This window comes from Giraffa tippelskirchi, chromosome 3 (assembly GCF_054371585.1).
Source record: "Giraffa tippelskirchi isolate mGirTip1 chromosome 3, T2T-mGirTip1v1.2.pri, whole genome shotgun sequence".
NCBI classification, from domain to species: Eukaryota; Metazoa; Chordata; class Mammalia; order Artiodactyla; family Giraffidae; genus Giraffa; species Giraffa tippelskirchi.
In genome coordinates this window covers 33,812,768-33,835,283 of record NC_137277.1, presented here as the reverse complement: position 1 = coordinate 33,835,283, position 22,516 = coordinate 33,812,768, and the positions used below count along the sequence as shown (strand labels likewise).

At 45.8% G+C, this 22,516-nt stretch overlaps 1 protein-coding gene and 1 long non-coding RNA gene across 2 annotated transcripts in view; one reads left to right on the top strand and one right to left on the bottom strand.

The window, feature by feature from the left end:
• The window catches only part of LOC145541575 (uncharacterized), a 108,044-nt gene extending 104,235 nt beyond the window's left edge, over nt 1–3,809 (top strand). The window contains exon 12 of the long non-coding RNA XR_014079128.1: nt 3,435–3,809. This is a non-coding gene — a long non-coding RNA (uncharacterized LOC145541575). The remainder of the gene's footprint in view (nt 1–3,434) is intronic.
• Nucleotides 1–22,516, bottom strand: part of LOC145541569 (myosin-13) — a 48,092-nt gene that overhangs the window by 17,029 nt on the left and 8,547 nt on the right. Inside the window, exons 10-22 of the mRNA XM_081578301.1 lie at nt 17,374–17,512; nt 15,734–15,852; nt 14,926–15,075; nt 14,637–14,807; nt 12,401–12,710; nt 11,383–11,456; nt 11,200–11,287; nt 8,712–8,829; nt 7,398–7,521; nt 5,839–5,975; nt 4,357–4,612; nt 2,399–2,641; nt 609–785 (exon numbers count right to left, since the gene is read on the bottom strand). Coding sequence (XP_081434427.1) covers nt 609–785; nt 2,399–2,641; nt 4,357–4,612; nt 5,839–5,975; nt 7,398–7,521; nt 8,712–8,829; nt 11,200–11,287; nt 11,383–11,456; nt 12,401–12,710; nt 14,637–14,807; nt 14,926–15,075; nt 15,734–15,852; nt 17,374–17,512 — 2,106 coding nt within the window. The remainder of the gene's footprint in view (nt 1–608; nt 786–2,398; nt 2,642–4,356; nt 4,613–5,838; nt 5,976–7,397; nt 7,522–8,711; nt 8,830–11,199; nt 11,288–11,382; nt 11,457–12,400; nt 12,711–14,636; nt 14,808–14,925; nt 15,076–15,733; nt 15,853–17,373; nt 17,513–22,516) is intronic.

The following is a 22,516-nucleotide window of genomic DNA, read 5'->3' as shown; positions in this document are numbered from 1 at the left end:
CTGATGGTGATGATGCTGGTGATGACGATGGTGATGATGGTGGTGGTGGTGCTGATGGTGATAATAGTGGTGATGATGCTGGTGATGACAATGGTGATGATGATGGTGGTGGTGATGATGGTGGTGATGGTGACGGTGGTGGTGGTAATAACGATGGTGATGACAGTGGTGATGGTGATGATGCTGATGGTGATGCTGATAGTGATGGTGATGGGATAATAATCATGATGATGATGGTAATGATGGTGATGATGGTGATGAGGGTGATGGTGGTGATGATGGTGATGGTGTTAGTGATGATGATGGTGATGGTGATATTAGCAGCTAAAATTTTACTGAACACTCTCTATGTGCTAAGCTTTCCATGAAAATTTTTGGAGTTTTCACAAAGCTAATTGAATTCCCATTTCACAAGGTGGAAATTGAGGCTTCACAAGTTTAAGTGGCTCACTTAGCATTCCACATTTATTTGGAAGGGGCTGAGATCTGAACTCAGAGATTCTGACCCCAGAGTCAGAACCCTCAACCCCTGCATCCTGTGTAGACCTCATCTTGTCCTTGCTTCTGCAAGTCATCAGTGTTAGAGCATAGTAATGAAATATCCTCACGTCATCTGTTTGCTGCTCCAGCTTGGCATTTATTTTGATCAGACCATTGACTTTGTCTTCTTCAATCTGAAGATCATCCAGTGTTTGCTGGTGGGCTTCCTGCAGAGATTTCTTCTCTCTGGTTAGTTTGGAAATGTTTTCTTCAAGCGCTGTCATTTCTTCTGAAAGATTCTTTACCTAAGAGAGTATCAACACCAGTTGAAACCAGTTAATTAAACCAGAAGCTTCCAGCAAAGGCTATTGATTTTTTTTTCTTTGACTTTCTCTTTTTTGGTTACTGCTTCTTTGCCTCTCCAGCAGGTGCGCATGGTGTTGGCTGCATCATCCTGAAATTGGCAGCCTCTGGTGTTTTTCGGTCCTCACCGGCCTATCACAGGGCCCTTTAGGATAATTTTTGTTAAAGAGGACATCATGTGGTACACAGAAGGACATTATCAATGCAAATATGCTGCCTCCAAAAACAACACATCAACCTATACTCATGAGATTACATCCATGGGAATTTGTTTATTAGCTGACCAGGGTTTGGAATGAGGCAGGAAGGGGAAGAGGAACAGGCAGGAGGTGCTATGCAAGAAAATCCAGAATGGGGAGTCCCCTGTGTCAGGAACCAGGTCAAGGGCACCAACCATGGAGCTTTAAGGCATTAAATTGAACTTTTTCCCATGTGCAACACTCTTCCAGATCAGAGGTTGTTAATTCCTGACCTATGGGCCAAATCTGGCCACATAATAGTTTACAACTTTTGAATAAGTTGTAAACATTGGGGGAAAAAATGAGATTTCACCTAAAATCTGGATGTCTGATTTCTCAAGGAAAATCAGAAGCTCTGGCCATGTGGCGTTCACATCCCCACCTGACAACAGTTGGCTGGCACTGGGTCCTGGCTGCTACCTGGGGGCAGGGCAAGTGCTCTCCAGTTTGCCACAGTCCCCACCCTTCCCTATCACCTCTCTATCGATGCCCAGTTGTCCATCCGACACTGCCTTGAGTCATCTCTACCTCCCTGGCAACCAAGATGATGTGAATCATGGATTGTATTTTCCATGTATTTTTGTAAAGTGTGTGTTATTTTGTGTGCATGTAATTTTAGTCTACATAAATGGCTTCATGCTGTATATTTCATTTTCTTCCTTTGTCCCCACACTCAGCACTAGGTCTTTTACATCCATCTCGTTGTCCCAGTGGCTGTGTGGTACACCCTGTTGTGTGTCTTCCACATCTCACCTCTCCATCCCCGCAGGCGGACCCTGATCCTTCCTCCAGCATCCATCACCCCCACCACAAGCAATGCTGCCACGAGCTTTCTCATACATGTCCCCTTATAGACCTGGCAGAAGAACTCGTTGGTCTGTATACCCAGAAGCAGAATCACTGGGTTGAAGGATGCATGGATTCTTAACTCAGCTTTCCAGATGACTTTCCTGCAGGTTGCATTAGTCTGTATTTTACCAGTAATGCACGAGGGTCCCTGTACCTCTAACCTCCCTTCCAGTCCTTGGTGTGGTCCAGTTTTCTGCCTCCTTCACCACCTGCCTCCCTGATCATCTGCCTGGTTCTGTGGGTGCGATTCTTGGCTTCCCTGTGCCAAGTGCTTCTCCTGAAGGATCTCTTGCTTTGTGGAGGAAGGCTTGGGGCTAGAAGCTTGTGGTGTGACCAGGCAGGTAGCAGGAGCAGGGGAAGAGCCCACGGGTTTAAGAACAGAGCAGAGGTGGATTCATTCCCCTCCCACTTCTGGGCAATTCCTTCCCCACATGTCTCCTCCTGGGAGGACGGGTGGGGATGCCCACCTTGTTCTCTGTGGCATGCTTCTCCTTCTCCACCTTGGTCAGGGTCAGCTCCAGGTCGTCAATGTCTCTTTTAAGGGAGGAGCATTTATCTTCCAGGTTCCTCTTCTTGGCAACCAGTTCAGAATTCGTCTCCTCCTCCTCTTCCAGCCTCTCGTTCAGCTCCTTCACTTTGGCCTCCAGCTGAATCTTGCTTTTGATGAGTCCCTCACACCGCTCCTCAGCATCCATCAGGTTTTCTGTTTCCTAAAAAAAAAAAAAAAACAGATCATTGTTTTTTCTAATTTGTTTTTTGAAGGATAGTTGATTTACAGTGTTGTGTTAGTCTCTGCTGTGCAGCCAAGTGATTCATTTATACACAGATTCACATTCTTTTTTCATATTCTTTTCCATTATAGTTTATCACAGGATGTTGAATACAGTTCCCTGTGCTAAACAATAGGACTGTGTTATTTACAGACTGTTGTCTTTTAATCAGCCTCTTGACCAACCCCAGAGGGAAGGGCTTTACCCTCCAAAAGCCCGTTATCTGGACCCAAGTCAAGGAATGAATCATCACCACAAACACATATACACATGCATATGTGCACATATGCACACATGCTTGCACATACTCATCTATATCATCCAAATATTTTTTTTTAGCCACTAATGGTGTCATCTCCTTAATAGAAATTCTCAAGCAAAGGCACACGTAGCATTCATAAAGCCTCTGCAAATTTGCCACATTTGGATGCCTGGCCATCTCCCTCTTCCTCCTACATGAGTTGAAGATCAACTCATCCACTCTGTGCTTTCACATGCTAACTAATATTTCCCAAACTTGACCACCTTTTAAAACTCTCCACAGCAAAGTGCTTCTTACGACTCCTGAGGCCTGCTTCCTTAGGTCATAGAACAGAAAACCCCAAATAGAAACAAGTGATTAAATATGTACATGCCCTAGAAGGCTCTGCAATGAGTCTCTTGGAGTGGCCGTGATTAGCTGATTATGTTGTTAAATGTAAACAGACTATATCCTCTTTTACTTACTTCTCAGTGTTGTGAGAACTGGACATGCATTTCAACGTAATGGATGAAAAGAGTCTGGCAAGAATAGCCTTCTGCGTTTACTGAACATGTCCTGTGTTACATGCATGAACTCATCTGAGCCTCCCAGCTACCCTAAGAGGTGAAGGGCTATTGCTGTGCCCATTTCACAGTTGAGAAAATGGAGGCACAAAGAAGATAAGTCACCTGCCTGAGGTCACACAGCTGCCAAGTGGAGGATCTTGGATGTAAACCCAGATATTTGGTTCTGAAACTTGTTCTCTGCTCACTGTGCTTGGGAAAGTGAAAAGGGAGGAGGAGGTGCTGTGCACTTAAGACAAAAGGTAAATGTATTGGTAGTTTATTAAAAAGAACAAACACTAAATGTCTTGACTCTGTGAACTGAGACCATTACGCTGCCAGAGTGTTATGTACTGGATATATGGCTTCATTTTTCCCTATATCTTTGAAAATATGCATACCTTTAATTTTTAAAAATGTTTTTATTTTTAAATTTTTTGGCTGCACCACTCAGCCTACAGGATCTTAGTTAGCCAACCAGGAATTGAACCTAGGCTGTGGCACTGAAAACCTGGAATCCTAACCACTAAGCCACCAGGGAACTCCCAGTGATTTAGTTACATGATTTTTAAAAAGACTTGGTACATTCCTGACAGATTTTTTATTATGACAGACACATCCCCCTCATGCCCACAGCAAAATACATCTGACTCTGCTGTAGAAGACAGGGAGAAATAAAGTGAGCAGAAATTCACTTTGCAGATGTATTTTGCAGTGTATTGAGTCCACAAGCCCGGGCTGGCCTCCATTTACTAGCTGGGTAGTGATGTAATACCCCACAAGCCCACTGGGTGGCACCACTATCTCTTGAATAAACTGATGGATCCTCCTGGCCTCGGGGAGATACTTACAGACTGGACCTGCAGCTGGAGGTCATTCTTTTCCTGCAGCAGGGACACCATTTTTTCCTCCAGCTCCTTTCGGCGAGCCTCAGATCTGGCCAGTTCTTCCTTGGCTCTCTCAAAGTCTTCCTTCATGGTGGCTATCTCCTTCTCGGCCTCCGCGCTCTTCAGCAGGGGCTTGATCTTGAAGAACAGGTTCATCCAGGGCCAGTGCTTGACATTCATAAAAGATCGGATGTTGTACTGGATGCAGAAGATGGAATCCCTGTGTATTGTTAGGACTGGGGTTAATGGACCACGGCAAGGTGCAGTCTCCACCCCCCTGCCCCCGTGGGCCCCAAGACCTTCACCCTTATCAGTCAGATGGGAGGGAAGGAGGTACAGCTTGGCTGTACCCATCCTATGAGCTCCAGAGTCTGTTCTGCAAACGAAGAGGAGAGGAAACAGCATGTGCAAATTTGGGAGGTGAGAGAGGCTCCATCCACCTGGCTTCCACCTCCACCACCCTACTGAAAATGCTCACCCTAAGGTTGTCAGTCTGAGCAAACTCCAGGAGGTAGTGAAGGACAGGGGATACAGGGTATCAGGGAATCAAGGAGAAGGGGTTCCAGTGAATCCCCACACAGGACTGGCCCGCAGTGCTACTGTTCCTCCTATTGAATTACTGAAGGACTCAGGCCCTTCAAGCTTCATTCAGTCCCTTCTGTCCTCTCTCCTCCATCATCTGTTTCCTAATTCAGGTCCTGTCATCTTCTATTTGGACTTCTGCTACAGCCTGGTCTTGGCCCTTCTTGTGCCTTCAGGCCTGCTCTTCTTGCGGCTGCCAGTGACCTCTTTGAGTGTGTGTGCTTTTTGTTTTATGGCCACGCCGTGCGGCCTGTGGGATCTTACTTCCTGGAACAGGGATCAAACCTGTGACTCCTGCAGTAGAAGTGTGGAGTCTTAACCACTGGCTTGCCAGGAAAGTCCCCCAGGCGGCCTGTCTGAGCTATTGAAACAAATCCGATCCTCTCACTCGTCTCCTCCATGGCTCCCCATCAAGTGGAAGATTTAACCTGGGTTCTTCAAGGTGGCAGGTGGGGACCTCCACTGCCAGCCTCTCCTCGCTCCAGTTAAGTGACCTGCTTTTGTTCCCCCCAACCCCCAGGCCACCCTTCCTCCAGCCATGCAAAGCCTCCTTTGGAAAGCTCTTTCTTTTTTGCTGCCCTTTCATGCCAACCCTAGCCACCAATCCGTCCACCTGGCCCTGAATACAGCTGACACTACGCTTGTCACGGGTGTGAAAACTAGCCGAGCAGGTGTCTGCTTCCCCCTCCTCTGTGGGCTTCTGGAGGCCAGGGATCATTTCTGCATCCCCAGTGTCAAGCAGAGGCCCCAGCACAGAACTGTGGCTCAGTAAATGTGGGACAAATAAGTGAACATCTTAAGACTAAAGCCTGAAGCGATGGTCAACTCCAGGGGGGAGGGCAGGGAGGCGAGGGCTTGCATCACCTCCTTTCCATCATCTTCTTGAACTCCACCCGCATCAGGTAGCCCCGGCATAAGGCCTGCGTGCGTGTCATCAGGGTCACCAGCTTCTCATCCCTCATCTCCTCCAAGAGGCCCAGGAGCCCAGCTTTGAAGAATACCTGTATGAAAGGAGAGATGGGCCCTGCTTCATCCTCAGCCTGTGCGCTCAAGGGAGACTGTCTCTGTCTATCCCCAGCCCTCGCCTTGGAGCCCTGGCTTGGGACCAGCAGCCGTCTGGCTTCCAGGACTCTGGTTTTGGAGGCTGTATTCTCTGCAGGAGTCCCTCTGTGTTCTGTTCCATGGTATGTTCCAGGCCCCACTGGCCTAGACAGACAGATTCTGATGGAGTTCACGTGCAGGAAGCAAGGATGGGGCAGAAATGTAATCACAGATGCAGACCAGGAGGAACTCACAGACACCTCTGCCTCCCCATCCTCATCCTCCAATCTCTCTGCCAGCTGAGGAGGTGGGTCCAACCCTTGGGGCCCCTCCCTGCACTGCCCACACCTGCAGGGCTTCCTCTGCCCCCGTGATGTTCCCGGGAAGCAGGGCACCCATGGGGGCTGCAGGCTTTTCCCTGATGGTCCCCTGGCCCCTTTCAGGACACAGAGCTTTGGAGTCAGGCCAGGATTTGCAGCTGGCCTTTGTTATCCACTCTCCGCACAACCTCAAACAAGTCTCTTGTCCTCTGGGAGCCTCCCAATAACCCCATGAGGTAAGTACCACCCTTATCACCATCAGGTGATCTGGAAGATTTGGTAAAATGTGTATAGAAGACATGTCACAGGTCTCAATGCACACGTGCTCAATAATGGTGATCATTTTTATTGGTTATAATTCTTCTCAGGACCTCATGGTCCCTGGAATTCTGTGTTCTCTGATCTCTTGGGCGCCTTCTCCCCTTTAGGGGCACTCATTCTCTGCTCCCGTTGATTTCTTCTATTGCTGCTGGGGCTGGAGCTTCCAATTAAGCCTCTAGACACTTAAAATCAGCATAGAAAGAGCTTCCTATACCTGGACAGAGTTGTCTTGGTCTGGGCTTCTGGGCAAGGGACGGTCAGGCTGCCTGGAAGGGGAAAGAGACACCTTTCCTCCCATCAGCTCACAAGCAGCCCAGTTCAGTTCAGTCACTCAGTTGTGTCTGATTCTTTGCGATTCCATGGACTGAAGCACACCAGGCCTTCCTGTCCATCACCAACTCCCGGAGCTTGCTCAAACTCATGTCCATCGAGTTGGTGATGCCATCCAACCATCTCATCCTCTGTCGTCCCCTTCTCCTCCTGCCTTCAATCTTTCCCAGCATCAGGGTCTCTTCCAATGAGTTAGTTCTTTGCATCAGGTGGCCAAAGTATTGGAGTTTCAGCTTCAGCATCAGTCTTTCCAATGAATATTTAGGACTGATTTCCTTTATGATTGACTGGTTGGATCTCCTTGCTGTCCAAGGGACTCTCAAGAGTCTTCTCTAACACCACAGTTCAAAAGGGGGTTTGGGGGTTAACTCCACCGGCCTGGGGGTTACCTGGGGTGGGGGCTCTGCTCACCTTGGTGTGGCCGAACCTGTACTGCTCCCGGTCCACATCGATGGAGTTCAGAAGCTTCTCGGAAGCATTTTTGCTGTCAATGAACTGCCCCTCTGGGATGGCACTGGCATTGAGGATCCGGTACCTGATGAGGGAGGGTGAAGGGTCAGTGGGGTCTGGGTGTGAGTGGTCTGGAGAAGGGCCTCTGGTGACACAGCTCTGGGTGGAGCCGGGAGGATGCTGGGCCCTGCTGCTTCCTGAGGGACTGCTGTTTCCTGCTCCTCCCTGCTCAGGCCCCGGGGCCACGGAGCCCAGCGGGGTCCCAGCCTGGTCTCTGGGACAGAAGGTGGTGTCCCTTGTACCCAGGGTAGAGTCTGGGAGGCAGAATCCAGGGAGACACTGCTGCTGAGGGGACAAGGCCATGCCAGCAACTGGCCCAACATGCAGGAGCCAAGGAGATGCCTCACCTTCACTGGAGGCCAGGTCAGGACTGGCACCTACCTGCATCCCCCCACCAACTGGGCAGTTCTGGGGAGGGTGGAGGTTTCAGTTGAGGGGCAACATTTCCCAATGGATTCAACTCCTATGAAAGGCTCTGTGCCTGAGACCAGGCCTTCCAGGACCTTCTCCTGCTCCAGCCATAGAAGGAAATGGAATATTATACAGTGACTAGTCTGGCAGAGGGGAATCTAGGGGTTGATTTTAGGCAAGCGGGCTGTGGCAGGAGGGAGAGAAACATATGGAAGCAAGGCCAGGTGAGTGGATGGCTGGGCTGGTGCTTTTAGAGGAGATGACTCTTATCTGACTTAAAAGAGCCTTGAAATCAGCTGTGACCTGCGGGCTAGTGGTCATTCTAGAGTGTCCTCTTCCCACCTGTCCCCCTGGGCAAGGCCTGGACTTGTGGGCCCAGATGGCAGTCAGGAGGAGAGCGTTGGTCTAGAGCAGGGAATCTCAACTGGGGGACATTGGGCAATGTCTGAGATTGAGGCCGTGTGGTTGCTACCAGCAACTGTGAGTCAAGGCCAGGGGTGCTGCTAAAATCATGTAACACACAGGACAGTCCTCACGATAAAGGATTATCTAGCTCCAAATGTCCACAGTGCAGGGGTTGAGAAACCCTGGTCTGGAGTCACAGTCAGGCTCGAGTGGTCTGGGCTCTGATCTTGGAATTGCTTTGGGCTGGTCCAGCCCTTGCTCTCTGCAAAGGCTCATCACTCCAGCAGAAGAATCCTATGGAAACCTTGGGAGTTCACCCAACACCCAGCTGCAGGAGTGCCTTTGGGGGATGCAAAAGGTACCCTCCAAAGGAGAGAGCTGCAAAGACAGGTGACCTACCGCTGTTTGAAGTCGCCATAGAGGATCCGGCTGGGGAAGCCCTTCCTACAGATGCGGATGCCCTCCAGGACCCCGTTACAGCGCAGCTGGTGCAGGACCAGGTGGTGGTCCATCACGCCTGGGGAGAGAGGAGCCCAGGGCCTGTTGGCGGCTTTTCCACTGTTTTCTGTGATGGTCTGGGTACCACGAGATCCCTGGATACACCCAGACTCGAATGGGAAGGTTTGGTGCAAGTAGAAATAATCTCAACATCCTGGGGAGACTCTAGCACCCCATAACCATGGGACTAAAAGCCAAAATATTAATCTTTGCCCTGTTCACTGCTCTTGACTCTGATGAGGACAGAATAGTTGTCTTGATCTAGAAATGTCACTCATCATTATTATTCTCATAATAATAATAGTTTTTATTATTACTATAATTAACAGCCAACATTTGCAGACTGTTCATAATGTGTTTGGTCCTATATTGTTTTGTTTTTATTATTTTCCTTTGTAGCCTAATAAACAATCAGGTGTAAGGGTTTCATGAGAAGATGCAAAGAAGAAGCCTCATCTGTCGTTATTGTGTTTGATATTTTGATGAGGTTGACCATGTAATTTATTATATTGCATGTACTCTTACATATTTTGGTCTCCCTCATCAATCATGAACTGGCAGAGTTTATTTAAATTCACCTACAACTACTGTTGTAGTGATATCTACTAGCATTTTTTAAAAATTGAGGAATCATTGACATATAACATTTAATAAAATGTTATAATATTAATGTTATAATGTATAATGTTATAATTATAAACTAATAAGTTTCAGGTATACAGCCATATTTGTATATATTATGAAATGATTGCTGCAAGAAGTCCAGTTAGCCTCCACCACCATACACAGTTACAATTTTTTCTCTTATGATTGGTCGTGTTTTAAATGCTGTACATGTACTGGCTTATTTAATTCTCACAACAACCCTCTAAGGAGGGTGAAGGGGGTTAATATTTACAAAATGAGTCAACATTTGTGAGTGCTCACTAATAGGGGTTCCCTGGTGGCTCAGAGGGTAAAGAATCTGCCTGCAATGCAGGAGACCCAGATTTGATCCCTGGGTCGGGAAGATCCCCTGGAGAAGGAAATGGCTGCCCACTCCAGTATTCTTGCCTGGAGAATCCCATGGACAGAGGAGCCTGGCGGGCTATAGTCCATGGGGCTGTAAATAGTTGGACATGACTGAGTGACAATCACTTTCACTCAGTAAATAAAATGAGTAAATATCTAAGTGAATGAATCAATAAAATGCCTTTTAAGCCTCCTTTTATAGACCAGAAAGCTAAAGGACTCAGCTGCAGTTCCTTGAATAGTCACAGGTGGAACTGGGCTGTTTTCCCGCATCATCGGCTCTCCTGTAATGTTGCTGAAGCAGGACTTGATGCCAGAAGCCCAGCCTTTGGGATGGAACAGCTTGGCTGATCAGTGAGCTGCCCCATAGCCACAGTGTGTGTGATGATCTGTTCTTTTCTTTGTGACAAAGAGCCCTGAAACTCAGCCCTACTCCAAGAATACTTGTGGATCCAAGATTGGGGATGGTTAAAGGTCTACTGTACTGCACAGTGTGCTATGTCTATATATCTGGTCTCTGAGTCTCAATTTCCTCACTTATGAAATGGAGATAAGCACACTTATCTTGCAGTGAACTGTTATAAGCAGTAACATAATCATGTTATAATACATAGCATAATAATGTGACTGTAGTGGGCTCAGAAAACAGTTGTTACTGATTCTGTTTTTATTATGGAAGACCTAAGTTGATTATTTGCCAAATATAGTGGCTTTTCATTTTGGGGTGGAGGGGGGAGTTTTTAAGAACCTTATGAAAGTTATGAATCTAATGTACCTATATATGTGTTGCTGTTGTTGTTCAGTCACTCAGTCATGTCCGACTCTTTGTGACCCCACGGACTGCAGCACACCAGGCTTCTCTGTCCTTCACTATCTCCCAGAGTTTGCTCAAATTTACGTCCATTGAGTTGATGATGTGTTGGCCAAAGAGTTCGTATATAACATCTTATGGAATACTTGAACAAACGTTTTGGCCAACCCAATACGTAATATTTTGGAAATAATTTCGTAGTAGCGGTATAGGCGAAATAAACGATGCCCAGTTGAACTTGAATTTCAGAGAAATAGTAAAATAATTATTTTGGTGTAAGTATATCCCACATATTGCATGGGCCATATTTATACTAAGAAAATTTTCACTGTCTCATCTGAAATTTGAATTTAATGGGGAGGGGTCTCATATTTTTAATTTGTTAAATCTGGGAGCCCTGTATCATAGACCGCAAAGAGATAAAGGCTATCATGACCCCGTCCTCAGGGAAGCACACACGCACATGCACACAGACTCACTGACACACGCACACACACGTGTGTGCACACCCCCCACGGAATTTTGCTTCTGTTTCAGGGAGTCCTGTTCTGGTGGATTCTCACTCACCAGGTGTCTTAGTCTCATTGGGAATCAGACATCGCACAAAGTGAGGGTGAGTGCTTCTTAAATTGGTCATCAATTTGTTTAAATTTTCCTGGGACACAAACCAGAAGAAGCACATTTACCTTTCCAAACGCTGTTTCACTGGGCAGAAAAACAACTGAATATGGAAGGTGTGAAAAAACAAACCCTGAACACAGCAGATACGGTCTGGAAAGAGGAGCCCTTCTTCTTCCCGCCCTTCTTGCTTGCCCCGGAGTCTCCTGGAGACAGACAGACACAGAGGGTGTGTCTGGTGAGTCCTGAGGACACAGTGGTGGCCTTCTTACCCACCCCCACCCATTTTATTGAGCTGTAACTGACATATAACATTGTATAAATTTAAGATGTACAAAGGAATGATTTGATATTTGTATATATTGCAAAATGATCACTACAACTTAACGTCTATCACCTCCAAAATTAGTTTTTTTCTTGTGCTGAGCGCTTTTAAAAGGTACTCTCTTAGCAGCTTTCAAATATGCAATACAGCCTTATTAACTACTGTTGCCACTCTGTACATTACAACCACAGAACTTATTTATACTATAATCGTAAGTATGCACCTTTGAACCCCCATTCACCCAATTTTTCCCCAACTCTCACGTCCCACCTCTGGCAACCACAAATCAGATCTCTGTTTCTATGATTTTGGCTTTTTAAGGTTCCACAAATCAGTGATGTCATACAGTATTTGTCTTTCTCTGTCTGACTTATTTCTCTTAGCTTAAGGCCCTCCAATTCCATCCTTGTTGCTGCAATGGAAACGTTTCATTCTTTTCTATGGCTGAGTAATATTCCATTATATGTGTGTATATACACACATACAAGATATTACCACATCTTCTTTATCTATTTATCTGGTGATAGACACAGGTTGCTTCCATACCTTGGCAACTGTAATAATGCTGCTATAAATATTGGGGTGCATATATCTTTTCAAATTAGTGGGATTTTTTGAGGGGGGATGTATACCTAGGAGTAGAATTGCGGGTCATATGATTAGAACTCAATCTCTTAATGAAGAGGAAGAATAGAAGTAGGAGAAAGAAAAACAGAAACAGACAAATCAAAGTCATCCTGAAGCTCATGTCCAATTATTGGTTCTTCATGAGCTGTGAGTGATTACATAGTTTCCACGAGGGGGGATTTTAAAAAAGGATGTCACCTGCTTCTGCACCAGCATAGCTGGAAAAAAGAAAGGACAGCAGCTTCAGCGAAGACTTCTGGTACAGCCCGACCACTGTCTCATTCAGGGGGTCCTTGTTCTTGTCCAGCCAGCCAGCAATGTTGTAGTCCACGGTGCCTGCATAGTGCACCAGGGAGAAGTGGGCCTCAGCCTTGCCCTTGGCAGGTTTGGGCTTCTGGAAGTTGTTGGACTTGCCCAGGAGCTGGTCATACAGCTTGTTCTTGAAGGAGGTGTCCGTGGCCTTGGGGAACATGCACTCCTCTTCCAGGATGGAGAAGATGCCCATCGGCTGGAGGGAGGATAATGGACTATCCTCAGTGTTCACTAGTACATCCCCAATGACTCCATCTTCTGTAGGAGCCAAGGGCAACTTCTTTGGTGCTGTCACTGTGAGACTAGGAACACTGGGATGTCAGTGCTGCGAGAACAAGGCTGTCTGTTGGTCTGCTTGGTGCCTTGACAGAATAGTGCTTGACGTTAAGCACAGCAGCATAGTAGGTGCTTATTTAATGTTTGCTGAACAAAAAAGCATGGAGTGAAACTGCATGTGTGTAACTGCAGCTCTTTGTGAGATAATAAAAAATATATATACTGGTCTCTGTTCCTGGTTCCTGGCAAAGAGCTCCTAAAGCTTTTGTAATGTCTTAGTGATAAGAGTACTAGAGCATCTATTGTTCTCTTGAGGTGACTCTGGGGTGGGGGCCCCTGGCTGAGGGCTGGTCACCAGAAAGACCAAGCCATGATGAGAAGCTTGGGATTTTCATCCCCTCCCCCATCCACCAGAAAGGGGAGAGGGGCTGGAAATGCAGCTAATGATTGATTGTGCCTACATGAGGCAGCCTTCATAAAATCCTAGTTGGAGGTGATTTTGAGAACTTCCAGGTTGGCAAACATGTCCACACTGGGAGGGTGACACAATCCAAACTTTGGGGACAGAAGCTCATGCATTTGGGACCCTCCCAGATCTCATCCCATATGTCTCTTCATCTGGCTGTTCATCTGTATCCTTTAAAATTTTTTTTTATTATTTACTTTTTATTTTATTTTTTTGGCCACAATATGTGGCATGTGGGGTCTTAGTTCCCCAACCAGGGATCAAACCTGGGTGCCCAGGATTGGAAGCACAGAGTCTTAACCACTGGACCACCAGGGAAGTCCCTCATCTGTTTTCTTTATCAAATCCTTTAATAAATTGGTAAATGTAAGTGTTTTCCTGAGCTCTGTGAACCCCTCTAGTAAATTAATTAAACCTGAGGACAGGGTTGTGAGAAACTTTGATTTATAGCCAACTAGGTCAGAAGTTGTAGGACACCTGGGGACCTACTGCTTGAACTTGGCATCTCTAGGTAGAGAGTGCCAGAATTGAGTTAAATTGTAGGACGACCAGTTAATGTTGCAGAGGATTGCTTGCTGTCATGAGGAAAAACCTCCATATGTTTGGTGACCAGAAATAAAAAAAACGAAGTGCTCTGTGTGAGTAGTAAAGCAAATTCATAGAAGAGAAACACATAGTAGGGAAGAACTAAGTTTTTCCCTACATAGGAAAAAAAAAAAGCTATGTTTCCCCAACTTACTCCCTTTTAGGAACAAATTTACAAAAAATGTAAAGTTGCGTGAGTGAGTGAGTGATAGTTGCTGAGTCATGTCCGACTCTTTGCAACGTCATGGACTGTAGCCTGCCAGGCAAGAATACTGGAGTGGGTTGCCATTTCCTTCCATACATAGACGTAAAAATCATATGAGTAATATTATAAGCAATAAAATCTGGGTTTTTCAGTAGCCACCTTAGGAAGACAGGCTTCGAACACAATCAGTGCTCAAAATGTGATGGGAATTATTTTTTAAAAAGTTAATATCATCCTCTGTTTTTATAGTAACATTCCTCCAGGAAGCCCACTGCTCCATGGTCCCTCCTCCTTGGGCCTTTGGACAAGTCAGGTACGTATGAAATGCCCAGTCATCCCTGGGCTTCATTCACATTCTTGGGGATCACTGAGTTCTTGGATCTTAATCACTCACATACCTCTTTAATTGTCTGAACAGATTCTGGGAGCTTTCTAAACATTTACCCTTTCCGCACTGGAAAATCAGCTCTCTGAAGGTTCAGAGCCTGGGGACATGAGTTAGGGAGCCAGTCTGTTAGCAGAGAAGTGTTAGAGCAAAGAGGGGGTGGCCCAGCCAATGAGGAGCTGTCCTGGGGAGCAGTGTTTCTTACCTTCTCAATGAGCTCGATGCAGGCGGCCAAGTCCATCCCGAAGTCGATGAACTCCCACTCGATGCCTTCCTTCTTGTACTCCTCCTGCTCCAGCACGAACATGTGGTGGTTGAAAAACTGTTGCAGTTTCTCATTGGTGAAGTTGATGCACAGCTGCTCCAGGCTGTTGAACTGGGTGTTTCAGATACCAAATAATTTAAGTGAGTCTGGAAAATCCAGGGGAGATTCAACAAAGCAGACACAAAGCAGAAGGGCCCTTTGAGGTCTATCATTTATCCAAACAACTCACGTCAAAGATCTCAAAGCCAGCAATGTCCAAGACCCCGATGAAGTACTGCCTGGGCTGCTTGGTGTCCAGCTGCTGGTTGATGCGGGTGACCATCCACAGGAACATCTTCTCATAGACGGCTTTGGCCAGAGCGCCCACCGAATTGGTCACCTTGAAAAAGGATCATCCACTCAACCCTCAAAGTAGTGTTTTTATGAAACCTACAAAGTGGATGCCTTGAAAGTCAAAGGTGGCAGGATACTGGCAATTTCATACAGTTTAACCTAAGATTAAGTCTATCTCAAGGCATCTTCTCAGTTCACGAGGTCAATTCCATTTACAAAGCTTGTTTTCTACCAAGCATGGATATAGCACATGACTCTAGCCCTGGCCACACCTAATTGAACCAGACGTGGACATTTGCTCCAAGTTGGGTTAAACAGAGTGTCTCTCCTGAGAATTTGGAATTGGGATCAAAAAGATGTTGGTCTCAGGATGAGGATGGAACCACAGAGATGTAAACTTGGGAGCTCTGGGGTGGTCACGGGTAGGGAAGGTAAGGAAAGCTTATCCGCCTAGTGAGGACACAGAGCAGGAGAGAGATGACAGTCTAGAGTCCCTGAGAAGGAGGCTGCCTGGCTCTGGAGGGCTCTTCACTCCATGGTCCCAGGCCCTCCTTGAGTTACCCTGAGCCCGAAGAATGAATTCCTTTTCCATGCTGAAGCCAGTTGCATATGTTTTTCTGATCCATGCAATGGAAAGAACTTCAGGATGAAACTGAAAATAGGAAAACACTCAAGTTGATTGGATTCAGAGCATTTCCATTTACCTGCTGGACAGTTTGCCCTTTCGTGACATATTCATTCCCAACCTTCACCCTTGGACAGCACAGGCCTTTCAGCATTTCTGCGGAATTCAGACCCATCAGGTACCCAGCCTTGTCAGCCACTGAAGGAAAAGAAGAAGCGGTGTCACACAGACAGCAGCTGCTAAAACATCCAGTCGGGCCTTGTGTCCTCCCAGAAGTATTGTCTATAATCCTTTTGGATGTTTTTATGTTTTCCTACAAGCCCCAGACCTGCACTGGAGTTTCGACCCCATAATCCAGGGTCCTGGGCTTTCAAGAACTTTCATTTTGCTTTCTATACTAGATAGTCTTTACTAATAGGTCAATTTTGACAAACATGAAATTTAAATTTCATTAAAAAACATACAGCTACTTAGTACTGTTGGAATCTGATAATACAACAACATGGTGTATAAGTAAAAGAAGCACCATTTGGACAATTAATATAAGTTGAACACGTTCCTAATTTCTACAAGTGTTAATCATCAGTCGTGTCTGACTCTTTACAGCCCTGTAGACTGCAGCCCATCAGCCTCCTCTGTCCATGGAATTCTCCAGGCAAGAATACTGGACTGGGTTGCCATTCCCTTCTCCCAGGGATCTTCCAGACCCAGGGATTGAACCCGGGTCCGCTGCATTGCAGGCAGATTCTTCACTGTTTGAGCCACCAAGGAAGCTCAAGGTGCCATGCAAATACTTGAGAGAGAAGTACAAAAACTTGCCTGCAAGTATTTGGAGATGATCAAGTTCAGTTGAATACTGGCAATTTCACAAAGTTCACTAGGAGTTTGGTGGACTTTGGGATGGGCCTGGCTGCTTGTCTTGAGCTCATTGAGAAGTAGAGACATGTTGCTTCCCAAGCTCCTCCTTGGTTGGGACCATCACCTCATTGCTGGTTGGGGAGCCATGTTAATAAAAACTCAGGGCAGTGTTCGTTAAGGACTTACTAAGAGGCCAGCTGTGTGTTTTACTCTTGGCTCAAACTATCCCTTCTCCTTTTGCTCATTTACATGGATCCTACCATTATTCTTCTGGTTACTTAAACTTGAAAGCTTGGGGCAATACATTCTCTTTTTCACCCCTGACATGCTGTGTTGAGACAGGCACCAAGTCATACTTGTTTTACCTTCAAAATGGTTCACGTGTCTCGTTTCCAAAAGTTGTGGAATAGTCTGGTGGCAAAGAACCTGGGTTCAAATCTGGGCTTTGCTCCTTTGTGTGCTCATGCTCAGTCGTGTCCAACTCTTTGAGACCCCATGAACTGTAGCCCTCCAGGCTCCTCTGTCCATGGGATTCTCCAGGCAAGAATACTGGAGTGGGTTGTCATTTCCTTCTCCAGGGGATCTCCCCGACCCAGGGATCGAACCTGCTTCTCTTTTGTCTCCCGCATCGGCAGGTGGATTCTTTTACCACTGCACCACCCGGGAATCCCTGTTTATGCCTCGGTCTTGTTATTTGTCAAGTGGGGGACAGTGAGAGTAACCACATGGACAACCCAAACTCAGTTTGTACAGTTTTCCAAGAGCAGCTCTTGAGGTGAACACCACGTTTCTCTGCTGTGACCCAGTCCACAAGTGAACCAGGTGGAGAGTTGAACCTCATTCTCTTCCCATGTGTGGTACCTTCTGTGCCATCCGGCTCTGCCTGCTCCTCCCGCTGCTTCTGCTTGAACCTCATGTTCCCGTAGTGCATCACGGCTCCCGTCAGCTTGTAGATCCCGACCTTCTCCTCTGAGCTGAAGCCCAGGATGTCAATGGCATTCTGGGAATTAGAGAGAAGGACAGCCATCACAGCAGGCCTCAGGGATCCCAATGCAGCTCTTTCCTGGCATTTTGTAGAGCACATGAGAAGGCATAACCCCAATAAGTGGATGACAGGTGGCAAATGGTAAGTTAGGGGTTCAAAACCATTTCTTTCATTGAATGTGTTTGTGTGTGGGTGGAGATTATGGGAAGAAAATGTGAATTATCTGTTTGCTTCCATCCAGTGAGCACTGGTTTGAGTCTTGTCCCATAGATTTGGGGCTGTTTTCTGGACGAGGCCATTGGAAACGATTGTGTGATTCTGGGAGGAGGCAGGCTCATGGACGCTATCCAAGAGCTTGTGAGCTTGGCTTTGCCATCTAGGAATTCCAGTGTTGTTCAGAATAGCAATGACATGGCATCATAGAATATTAGAACTGGAAGGGAAGATACAATTTTTCAAATGTGAAAGGAGCTAGGGAGGGCACTATGTGCTGATAAATGGAATATTTCCTGCGGTATCAATAAGCAAAAGATATCACAGCCATCAGCGATTGCAGCCCTCCTTCATGAGCCAGTAAGCTCTAAGGAAACTCAGGATGTGAAAATACAGGATACTGGCTCCAGAGAGCTGAGGTGCATATGAAAGGAATGATTTCACTGAGTCCAGACTCTTGCATCTTCCCATACATAGAAAAGCCCTACATTCCTTAAGTTTGGATATCTGCTTTTTTAAAATTAACAATCATCTTTTCATGTTCAGACTATCTGACCTTTGTTGCAAAGCTTCTCTATAACCTGACTTCTCCCCTCAGCCTCTCCCATCACCCCTCCCCCCACCCCCTGCCTCCTTCGAGCAGTTGTCTCAGGTTATTTGAGATGCTGCCTCCTGGGCTTGAAGTCCTAAAAATTCCTGCCGAATAAAACATAACTCTCAACATTTTAGGCTGTGACTAGTTTTAAAGTGAACAACACACCATCCCTATGTTATCTCATTAAGTCCCTATGAAAACCTTATAGGTGCACAGATTTTTCCAGATTTCCAGGTGAAGACCCAGTTTCCCCCTCAGTCAGTCTCTCCCATCAGGAAACTTCCATAAGCCTCTTATCCTTCTCCATCAGAGGGCAGACAGGATGAAAACCACAATCACAGAAAACTAACCAATCTGATCACATGGATCACAGCCTTGTCTAACTCAATGAAACTAATGAACCATGCCGTGTAGGGGCCACCCAAGATGGATGGGTCATGGGGGGGAGTTCTGACAAAACATGGTCCACTGTAGAAGGGAATGGCAAACCACTCAGGATTCTTGCCTTGGGAATCCCATGAACAGTAGCCCAATATGCTACTGGAGATCAGTTGAGAAATAACTACACAAAGAATGAAGAGATGGAGCCAAAGCAAAAACAACACTCATTTGTGGATGTGACTGGTGATGGAAGTACAGTCCAATGCTATAAAGAGCAATATTGCATAGGAACCTGGAATGTTAGGTCCATGAATCAAGGCAAATTGGAAGTGGTCAAATATGAGATGGCAAGAGTGAACGTTGACATTTTAGGAATCAGCGAACTAAAATGGACTGGAATGGGTGAATTTAACTCAGATAACCATTATATCTACTACTGTGGGCAAGAATCCCTTAGAAGAAATGGAGTAGCCCTCACAGTCAACAAAAGAGTCCAAAATGCAGTACTTGGATGCAATCTCAAAAACGATAGAATGATCTCTGCTCATTTCCAAGGCAAACCATTCAATATCACAGTAATCCAAGGCTATGTCCTGACCAGTAATGGTGAAGAAGATGAAGTTGAACAGTTGTAAGAAGACCTACAAGACCTTCTAGAACTAACACTCCAAAAAGATATCCTTTTCTATGGGGACTGGAATGCAAAAGTAGGAAGTCAAGAGAGTAACAGGCAAATTTGGCCTTGGAATACAGAATGAAGCAGGGCAAAGGCTAATAGAGTTTTGCCAAGAGAACACACTGGTCATAGAAAACACCCTCTTCCAACAACACAAGAGAAGACTCTACACATGGACATCACCAGATGGTTGACACCGAAATCAGATTGATTATATTCTTTGCAGCCAAAGATGGAGAAGTTCTATACAGTCAGCAAAAACAAGACCAGGAGCTGACTGTGGCTCAGATCATGAACTCCTTATTGCCAAATTCAGACTTAAATTGAAGAAAGTAGGGAAAACCATTAGACCACTCAGGTATGACCTAAATCAAATCCCTTATGATTATACAGTGGAAGAGACAAATAGATTCAAGAGATTAGACCTGATAGACAGAGTGCCTGAATAACTGTGGATGGAGGTTCGTGACATTGTACAGAATGCAGTGATCAAGACCATCCCCAAGAAAAAGAAATGCAAAAAAGGCAAAATGGTTGTCTGAGGAGGCCTTACAAACAGCTGTGAAAAGAAGAGAAGTGAAAGGCAAAGGAGAAAGGGAAAGATACACCCATTTGAATGCAGAGTTCCAAAGAATAGCAAGATAAGAAAGCCTTCCTCAGTGATCAATGCAAAGAAATAGGGGAAAACAACAGAATGGGAAAGACTAGAGATATTTTCAAGAAAATTAGCGATAGCAAGGGAACATTTCATGCAAAGATGGGCACAATAAAGGACAGAAATGATATGGACCTAATAGAAGCAAAAGATATTAAGAAGAGGTGACAAGAATACACAGAAGAACTACACAAAAAAGATCTTCATGACCCAGATAATCATGATGGTATGATCACTCTCCTAGAAGCAGACATCCTGGAATGCAAAGTGAAGTGGGCATTAGGAAGCATCACTATGAACAAAGCTAGTGGAGGTGATAGAATTCCAGTTGAGCTATTTCAAATCCTAAAAGATGATGCTGTGAAAATGCTGCACTTAATATGCCAGCAAATTTGGAAAACTCAGCAGTGGCTGAGAACAGGACTGGAAAAGGTCAGTTTGCATTCCAATCCCAAAGAAAGGCAATGCCAAAGAATGCTCAAACAACTGCACAGTTACACTGATCTCACATGCTAGTAAAGTAATGCTCAAAATTCTCCAAGCCAGGCTTCAACAGTGCATGAACTGTGAACTTCCAGATGTTCAAGCTGGATTTAGAAAAGGCAGAGGAAGCAGAGATCAAATTGCCAACATCCACTGGATCATCAAAAAAGCAAGAGAGTTCAGAAAACATCTACTTCTGCTTTATTGACTATGCCAAAGCCTTTGACTGTGTGAATCACAACAAACTGTGGAAAATTCTGAAAGAGATGGATATACCAAACCACCTTACCTGCCTCCTGAGAAAACTGTATGCAGGTCAGGAAGCAACAGTTAGAACTGGACATGAAACAACCGACTGGTTCCAAATCGGGAAAGGATTACATCAAGGCTGTACATTGTCACCTTGCTTGTTTAACTTATTTGCAGAGAACATCATGAGAAACACTAGGCTGGGTGAAGCACAAGCTGGAATCAAGATTACTGGGAAAAATATCAATAACCTCAGATATGCAAATAATACCACACTTGTGGCAGAAAGTGAAGAACTAAAGAGCCTCTTGATGAAAGTGCAAGAGGAGAGTGAAAAAGTTGGCTTAAAGCTTAACATTCAGAAAACTAAGATCATGGCATCTGGTCCCATTACTTCATGGCAAATAGACAAGGAAACAGTGGAAACAGTGAGAGACTTTATTTTGAGGGGGCTCCAAAATCACTGCAGATGGTGACTGCAACCTTGAAATTAAAAGATGCTTGCCCCCTGGGAGAAAAGTTATGACCAACCTAGACAGCATATTAAAAAGCATAGCCATTACTTTGCCAACAAAGTTTCGTCTAGTCAATGGTTTTTCCAGTAGTTGTGTATGGATGTGAGAGTTGGACAACAAAGAAAGCTGAGTGCTGAAGAATTGATGCTTTTGAACTGTGGTATTGGAGAAGACTCTTGAGAGTCCCTTGGACTATAGAGAGATCCAACTAGTCAATCCTAAAGGAAATCAGTTCTGAATATTCATTGGAAGGACTGATGTTGAAGCTGAAACTCCAATATTGGCCACCTGATATGAAGAACTGACTCATTTGAAAAGACCCTGATGCTGGGAAAGATTGAAGGCAGGAGGAGAAGATGACAACAGAAAATGAGATGGCCGGATGGCATCACTGACTCAATGGACATGAGTTTGAGTAAGCTCTGGGAGTTGGTGATAAACAGGGAAGCCTGGCATGCTGCAGTCCATGGGGCTGCAAAGAGTCGGACATGACTGAGCGACTGAACTAAACTGAACTGAACCAGGTGAAGAACTGAGATTCAAAGAGAGTTTGTAGCAATGTGCAGGGATGCATTTGAAACAGGTCTGGGTGTGTCTGGGGAGCTGATGGTACAGACCAGGTAGGTCTGTGTCAGTAGGACAGTATTGCAGAGGGAGGTGCTCTGAGGTGGCACCCCCTTGTGAAGGAGGGAGAGTCTGCATCAGAAACTGAGGGAGGGGAGATTCTGAGGCCCTGGAATCCATATCCCACCCCAGCTGGCGCATGTCTGTGTCCTAGGAGTGGGTGGCTACAGATAGAGAAAGAACTTTCGCTAAATGCCAAAAGGACGCCGGTGAAAGCATTACTGGAGAATGCAGTCTCTTGGAGACATCAGTCTCCCTCTGTGCTGGCCATAGGTAAACCACTACCCTGAAGACTCTCCTTGGGAGGGGGGAGCAACGGCAGTCCCTGACAGCTGGGGTCGCCTGTGAGGACATGAGATATTACTTTGGGAAGTTTTAGAATTCCTTAGGAGGGCCTTGGCTTCTCTGGTGGCTCAGATGGTAAAGAATCCACCTGCAATGCAGGAGCCCGAGGTTTGATCCCTGGGTCACGAAGATCACCTGAAAAAGGGAATGGCCACTCACTCCAGTATTCTTGCCTGGAAAATCATATGGATAGAGGAGCCTGGCGGGCTACAGTTCATGGAATCACAAAGAGGAGGACATGACTGAGTGACCAACGCAACAAGAGGGACTTTTGGGAGGTGGT